Here is an 8,471-nt window from a genome sequence, read left to right as displayed (position 1 = left end):
AAAATCCACAACCTACAAATGATAAGAGGATATTCCACCACGGTCCTAAGAAAATGCATTTGCAGCTAGGTATGTAAAAAGTCAGTTTACACCAGAAAAAGAAAACAGGTATGTCGGTTTATTTCAAATTCAAGACCTAATTCAGAGTAGCGCCATATTTAATTTTAACGGTAATGATATCGAGGCTGTGAGGGATAGATTGCAGTCTCTTCAATGGGTTGTACTGTTTTTGAAGTGGTGCTGATGAAACAGGTGAACTGTATCTTTCCCAAAAAAAAATTCAGACAGAAAACACGAGTTGTTATAATTAGATGTTATCTAGGAGCTCTATACAGTGCACGTCATTTACTACAGTAAAATGGAAAGACTATCAAGGAAAAGAGTGAAAAGGGGAATGACACGTTACATAGTTGAGGATCAAGTACCATTGTTGTATTATTTTCAAAGTGGGTAATTTTACTGGAAAGAAGCCAGGAACTAATAATCACTGAGTATAATAACCCTCTGTAGATAATTAAGTTAATTGAGATATTTAAAATTAATCAGAGAAAAGATTCATTTGCCTTAAAGCAAAGCACTGTATGGAGCAGGAAAACAATCAGTTGCTCATTCCTTTATCATCGTTGGTCATTGGATTCATGGAGCGTTACACCCCTAGCAAGCACTAGAACTTTTTTCTCTCTATCACATTCAATCACAATATGCCTATCTGAAATTTAGGTGGCGCGCTAACAAATTTTAGCCCTTGCAGATGTCCTCGTCCATAGACATTCAGTGTAATTTTCAGTTCATGCACCACCGCCATTGTTTCATTTAATATCTCAGCCTCTGAGTGGACTAGAAGCTCAATCTAGGTGTCATTAGAAAGCTGTGATCTTCCCCTTTGAAGATATATATATATAACTCTTTATCATCAATAGTCAAAAATATTTTTCTGATGATTTTTTTAGCATGCTCTTCCATGCTAAACAATTGCTAACTTTAAGAAAACTTACTAAGGGAAGGGCAGATGTAAAGTTTTTGGCTACTTGGGGCTCACAGCAGCAGTGATCGGTGCATAAAAGAGAGAGACGTTTGTATTAGATGACTTACAGAAATCATAATTCACTTTGTGATTCTTTTGAAAATCTTTCGAAATGTGGTATTAGATCAACAAAACTACATAAACTGAATTGTCACGTTCCTGAGAATAAGAGCTTTCATTTGATATATGACTTGTCCATTTAGGTGCTATGTGAAAGACTTTTATATTCATATACATTTTTCTAAACCCCATGACTTCTAAGGGGCGCTAATTTGTGACGTGAATGTTTTCAGGCCTTATTTTGTTATTTTATGTAATATAAATGCATTCAAATGATATCTCATATGCCTTCCTTATGTATAAAGGGACTTCAGCGTTTTAAATGTAAAACTTCGTGATATTAAAAAAAGATGCAAATAACTGAGGAAAAATATTCTATTAAAAACAAATCAACATACTCACATTTATCATTTAGCAAAGCATGTTCAGTTTCATGCTTCCCAGGAATGGCATATCACCAAATAACCTGGTATTTGATACTTTTCAAATAAATCATTACAGTTAACTGCATTTCAAAACCAAATGTTGATGCATAAGAAGGCAACAAGCAGTCAGGTTCTTGGTTATTGGTTACATTTTATTCTATGTACAGTAATTTGTTATAAATATAATACATAATTTTTTTTTCTTTCAGAAAAGCATTCATGTAGATACATTTAAATAACAGTTTGATCATAGGGGTGGAGACAACGACAGAGTGAGAGGTGAGGTGGCGTGAGAGGATGATTGGTTTGTAGAAAATTAAAAATTTCCAGTGAAAACTGCACAGTCCACCCACACAAAGACGCACAAACAAAAATACACCCCCAAACAGACAGTGACTTTTCCCCTCTTGGTGCCACAGTTCTCTGCTGTTTGATTGGGCAAACATGGATTCTGCTATTTCCTCGTAGGGTTACAAACATTAAGATGGCTCCTCATTGGATTACACTAATTCCACAGGCTTCAACTCTAAGGTTCAATTCCACTTAACTCTTCATTAACTTGGATTTTTGCATCCTCGCTGACTGAGGCAGAATATGTTGTCCTTTCAGCAGTTGAAATGACATCAACTGCAGGTTATCAGCTTACAGTCTTTAATTTTCTGGTTTTAAGATAGCATTGAAGAGATGTTTTTTGTTACTGTGGCAACAGAGCACAGTGGACAACCATGAGATTGCCAGCAGGGCAGTATGAGGAGGATGCATAGGCAATTAGATATACATTACAACATGTTTGAGATGTGTGAGTAAATCGATCAATATCTTGAAAATTTTTAGTTTTAAAAACAAAATTAATTTTTCATAAAACAAAAGAGAAAACATTCAATTATACATGTCGGACACGAGAGATAAACATGAAGAAAAAAGATCCAGTCACACTTCAAGTGGACGATTCTTTGCATTTAAGACAAAAATTCGAGAGTCTGTTTGTGTTAAACCTCACCAATGCAGACCCTTACAAGCACATCAGATGCAGTATTATGTTGAAATATTTGTATTCAAGTCTTTTTAATAACTTTTCTCGCTCAGTTAGTTTTTGTTTTTGCAAGAAATAGAAAAATCTTGGAGTCTGTCCTGTATTTCAAATATTTAGGTGGGCCAAGAGAAGACTTTAGAGAACGTTGAAGAAATGTTGGATTAAAGTTGGGGTAACATTGCAGAGTTACTCAAATGCTGTTGATGATAATGAGGGCAGGCATGGCGCTCTGCTGGCTGGTCTCACACATAGCGCTGGTCTGTGCCAACTTGGCAAAGACACGAGGTGTGCCCAAGTTATAAACTCCAGCCTGGAAGAAGCATGCTTTCAAGGAAAGCCTGTACACCTCTTGTGCCTGAAGTTGCAACTTATATTGGGTCTGCCCCAGCCAAGTAAAAGAACCATGCACTTCCAGTGACTCTGGGCTAAGAAATAAGAGAAGAGTGAACAGATATAACATGAACACAAATGCATAGACTTCTTATAAGTATAGATTTTTCCTATGTTTCACAAATTTAAAAATGTTGACTTTGGGCATCATTGTGCAAGGAAAAACTGAGATGTACCTGGTTGTTTTATGTCGCAGATCAATGATGACATCTACCTGAGCCAAAGAACAGTTGGACAACGTCAGGGTAACTGGTACCATGCATAAACTGGAGGAGAGAGCAAAAAAAGATGTTAAGGTTTCAGATAAAGGCCTGAGAGGCCGTTAAGATTGAACACGTTCTTGCAGCAAAAAAAAAATAAAAAAATAGATGCAGCAAAACAAATAGAACAGAACGCAGTTGTTTTTTTTTTTAGACAGGTTTTTAATTGCCATTCTTTTTAACCTGACACTGCATCTAAGGCTCTGTTTACAACTGGTATTAAGATGTGTCTCGGGTGATCTTTTCACAAGTGGACAAGCGAGACACATTATCACTTACACGTGGTCCTAACATGTGTCTCTTTTGACCACTTTTTTTTTGGATTTCGAGGTTAGGGTCACTGATTTCATGACGACATCGATCTTTACGCCAGAGTGTTACTGCATGATAAAGCACAAAAGTTAAAAATGAGAGCGCTAAAAAGGCGCACCGTTTCTCTGTCATTTCAGTGGATTACCTGTATTAACTGAGCTTCAGATGTGCATGCTTCTCATCTGTATCACTGCAAGTTGATATCAGGGACACTAAAAACGTTTTGTGAAGTTTTATTTCCTTTTAAAGCTGCACGTAAACGTTTAAGTTGTAAGTCTCTCTTTAAGCACAGCGGTTGATTGACAAATGAGTAGGCAGCACTTTACTGCAGTGTTTAAACAACTAGCTTAACGTGTTCACGCATTTTCGACCACTTTCGGAGGTGGTTAAAAGTGGTCGAAAATGCATGGGCAAATCTCAAAAGGTTTTGGACACTGTTTACCCCGTCTTTAGCGTCTTCCCATTTCTAATGGATCTCCCACAATGCATCTTAATACCAGGTGTAAATAGGGCTTAAAAAATGCAGCAATCCTACTTGAGACACAGAAAAACAGCAAGATCTTAACAATGGTCAAAAATGTCCGAATAGTGCATGTTTGCTTTAAAAAACAGCAGACAGAAGAAAACACACCTTTGGTGTGAATGACCCCTAAATCTTGAAATATTTGGAAGTGCTTTTTGTGCCCTACATAGAAGTAAACCTCTCAAAATCAAACACTTTATTCTTCAGTGGAAAGATGCACTATAAAACATCAGTTCGTATCCGATACTACCAAAGTCCTTCTAGCAAGTCAGTCCACTGTCGGCCTTCTTTGGAATGCTCCTGGGAGGCTATTTCCAGTCATGAAAGTGAAGCTCTTATTGACTTAAATGGGGAAAGAGCAAAATATCAAAAACATATTTCAAATCAGCAGTAAAATCTGGCAACACTGGTATCATAAATTGTGATTCTTTACCTCAGAATACAAAAAAAAAAAAAAAAAAAATCCTGGCTTGTATAGCTAATGCGCATGCGCATTCTTGAGTTGATTGACAGGCGATGTCTGTATTTAAAAGGTGATTGGCTCTTTTTTTTTTTTTTTTACCTGTAAGGAGGGACCTCCTTTCTAAATCCATTGACTGTTGGGTGTTCCAATTTCTCCCATTCATTTTAATAGAAATGTCCCTTCTCTGCTAAACAGTCTCTGATATTACTCACCAGCATACCTAAAGAATGTGCTTTTTAACGGCCAAAAAGTACATTCTTTATCAAATGCGGTACATACTTTGAAAGTACGCAAATTCGGACGCAGTAAAATTATCTTCGTCATTCGTTGAGGTCAGCTAGGACAAAGCCTCAGAACAAAATGAAAATGATAGCTTTTACAGCACAGCACCTGGTAAGGACACAGTGTTAAGGTCAATTAATTAGTTTCGGTTTAAACACAAGAACCATCCTGAACTGCCTCAGTATTGGTTGAGTGGGCTTTTAGGCTTTTCTTTTCTCAGACAGTGTTGCTTTCTTACATCAATGTTTACATGTTGAGTGTGTGCCTTTGAACAGTGATTCATTTCCATGCATTTGCTTCACATTTCGGTTGGTTTGCTCGCCACTAACAAAAGGCTGGTTCACAAAAAAAAAAACAAAACAAAAAAAAAAAAAACATACGGTTATGAATGATGGAACACTTAGCATCCGCATCACCCCGACCCAATCTCATTTATCTCCGTCTTTCACACTGTCACACAAACACACCTACTTTCCTTGCACCATTGCTTAACTAGGCCAGACAAGCGTTCCTGTGGGCGTGACAGTGCATGAGAACGTTAATGTATGTCTGTGTGAGTTTTATCACCTTGGAAACACAGTTGATGGATTTTGGCTTACCAATTCAGGTCTCTTTGAGGTTTACAAGAGTGTTTGTTTGTGCATTCTTTACCTCTTTTGTGGGAAGGGATGATCATAAGTCTCGGGGTAGTGGAGACAGGTCTTTATGAGGTGGGAAAGCTGTTCCAGAGAGGGCTTGCTTACAGGGGGTGGAACGTCAGGCTTAAACTTCAGAAGGACCATCTCCTGGGTTTCCTAATTGACAAAAAGCATCGGTTTCATTCAATGCGAAAGCCTCAGGGTAACATCTCAGCTCTAGCAGAGGAAACTGCTTTATTAACGAAAGCTTTTCACTTGCTGTATTTAGAGAGGTGTGCAGCGGTTTGAAGTGTAACTAAGTGTGCCGCAAAGAGAGAGGAACAGAGTGGATGAGACAGAGTAAGCGCAAAAGGAAGAAAAACACAAGCTCACGTGTTTCTATAAAAAGACTTTGAGATCAACATGTGTGACGTGATTCCCTCACGTGAGGGACTTGTCGTGAATGAGTGTTGCTATGCAACGGCGTGCAGACAGAGGTGTCAGACCGGATGGAATCGGGGCCCAACAGAGGGAGAGAGTCAGAAAATAAAATGAATGAATTACAGTGCAAATGAACAAACGAAAGCAAACTTTTAACTGTTCGGCAAAGTTGTTTACTTGCTATAATGTTTGGATATGTTTTCTGGTAAGGTTGTTGAAGCTTAAATTGGTAGTCATGCTTTAATAAACATTATTCTTGGGATACTGTTTATACCAGTGGTTCTCAACTGGTTTTGCTTTGGAGCCCAGATTTTACATTGGTGGGTCACCACTTCATGACCATAGTATAAAACGTAACCTTTTTAACGTAACCTTAAAAAACGAATTTAATGTAGCATGGGTTGCATTCTCTTTTATCGTGCATAGTTTTGTTCATGGTTTGAGTATAAGGGCATGTTTTAAGTGACATTATTTTTGTTGTTGATATCAACAACAAAAGATAAAGGAAGTTTTATCTCCCCCCCTTTGAAAAGTTGATGAGCCTTTTTATTTATATGAGCCTATTATATTTATCTTGTTTAATTCCTAATATGGAACATCATTCAAACAGAACATATATTACACATTGTCCATAATTTCTAAGTATTTATTTAATATGAAACTATTACATTTTTTGTCAAAATATCACACTGTTACTATTGTGAAATCATGATATATTTTAGTAAGGGTGATGATGTGATTTGAAAAACATTTGCCGCGTAACACACTGTTGCTCTTTTCCTCCTCAGTGCTGTGTATAATGTCAGGGCTGTCTACTGTTTGAGAGGTTTGACTTCCTCTAGAGTGCTTTAAGCTAGAAAATTTTCACTCAAATTCAGATGTGTCACATCAGTTTTGTGGTCTGCATCGTGATATCGAGGGAAGCCCAGTTGACGCGCATGCGCTCCAGAGCAGAGCAGCTGCGAAAACCAACACACGAAAACCAGGCTTTAATCTCACTGCGAAAATATCACATTTCAGATGAGAAGCATTTAGTGTGTATAAAACTCAGAATGTGAGATTATCATTAAATTTGTCCCAGCTGCATGAAGTCACTTGAGCTGCCGCCGAAAAAAATTAAATGAAGAGAGAACCGTGGAATTGTTATTTCTCTGCTGTCTGCAACCCTGTCCAAACAGACCTGCAACCCACCAGTTGAGAAACACTGGTTTATACTGATCTTGATGTAAGCAACGTTTTCCGGTAAAGTTACTGTAACAAAATGTTGAAAAAATGTATTCCCTCCCTGTCTTCTAAGGGGCTCTGTACAAATTTTTATTCACACTTCTGCAAACTAAGTGTTCGGTTATGAGAACCAATGGCATTTGGAGTCATTTACATTAAACTTAGTGTGATGTACCTTAATGTGCCTCATTTGAATATGTGCAAGTGGTAATGAGATTTAAGAGCTACGGCAGAGGACAATTTTAACTGTTAAATGACTTACATTTCTGTCTTTTCCACACACACACAGATGTCATATTGCTTCGGAAGACTTTATTGTGCATGAGTAATAAGCACAACTGGTCTAGTTTGGTCCTTTTTGGAGCTTGGCATTCTCTGGTATGCTTTCAATGTATAGAAAAGAAAGGCTTGGACATTCTAAAAAAACTTTTCATAATGAACGGCAAAATGGAACGTCAAATTATATTTTTGGGGCGAACTAACTTTTTAATGCACAATATCATGCATACCATTGAAAAAACATCCAATCACATCCATGCGCATCAAACACACACTTTTACATGTACAACTGCCAAACCATCAGCGAGCTGTCACTTTGTACAAAACACCCACACAGAATCCTCTGCTTCCTTCACCTTGCTAATATCACATATTAAATCTTTGTGAAACACAAACTCCCACGCAGTCCTGCTTTGTCTCTGCTTATTTTATAATTTATAATTCTGCACAGTAAACAAATCACAATATATATTACTTGCATGTATGTTAATGTACAGATTCAGAAAGAAGAGACTAGTTTGGAATGGCGGCAGAAAAAAAAAATGAAACACTCCAAGGTATGTCAATATGTGCTGTCTGGCTCTGTGACTGTTCAGGCACTTTTGGATGCATCCATCTTCATAAAGGGCAGGACTCACTTATAATGCTCTCAAAGTAACTTTGCCTTTCCACTGTCTTAGATTGTGAAAACTGAATGCCAAATTCATAGAGGAAAACGTGGGCTAGAGCCAGTGCAGAGATAATATGTGTTTCGAATGTTTTTAGTTTGTATTCAGGGGATGTAAGCACTGCTTTCTTAACACATTGAAGGGGTTTAGGGTATATTTATGTAAAATGTTGAGGGGCGTAATTCGACCTAATGTGCCGTACACAGAGAAGTAAACTTGTGCCAGAGACCACACAAGACACACTGTCCTGCTGTGAGAGAGAGAAAATTATAAAAACAGAGACAGAGAAAAACAAAATCCTAAAGGTGCTGTATTTTTTCAATCTTAAAAAAAAAAAAAAAACTTGCTGTGTTCATGGGAGAAGCTCCATTACACTTCCTATAAATATATTTATTCCTGTTCCGCAGAAGTAAGGAAGTCATACAAGATTGAGATGGCATTAGGTGTGAGCAAATTATTACAAAATTATA

The 8,471-nt window shown here is 37.5% G+C and overlaps 1 protein-coding gene across 4 annotated transcripts in view; it reads right to left on the bottom strand.

The window, feature by feature from the left end:
- Nucleotides 1–1,640: 1,640 nt before the first annotated feature.
- The window catches only part of LOC127410371 (trafficking protein particle complex subunit 8-like), an 83,944-nt gene continuing 77,113 nt past the window's right edge, over nt 1,641–8,471 (bottom strand). For all 4 annotated transcript variants that reach the window (XM_051645591.1, XM_051645594.1, XM_051645592.1 and 1 more), the window contains 3 exons: nt 5,424–5,566; nt 3,109–3,198; nt 1,641–2,967 (listed from right to left, as the gene is read on the bottom strand). In XM_051645591.1, coding sequence (XP_051501551.1) covers nt 2,733–2,967; nt 3,109–3,198; nt 5,424–5,566 — 468 coding nt within the window. In that variant the 3' untranslated portion in view covers nt 1,641–2,732. The remainder of the gene's footprint in view (nt 2,968–3,108; nt 3,199–5,423; nt 5,567–8,471) is intronic.

The sequence above is a fragment of the Myxocyprinus asiaticus genome, chromosome 19 (assembly GCF_019703515.2).
Source record: "Myxocyprinus asiaticus isolate MX2 ecotype Aquarium Trade chromosome 19, UBuf_Myxa_2, whole genome shotgun sequence".
NCBI lineage: Eukaryota > Metazoa > Chordata > Actinopteri > Cypriniformes > Catostomidae > Myxocyprinus > Myxocyprinus asiaticus.
This window is presented reverse-complemented; position numbering and strand designations above follow the sequence as displayed.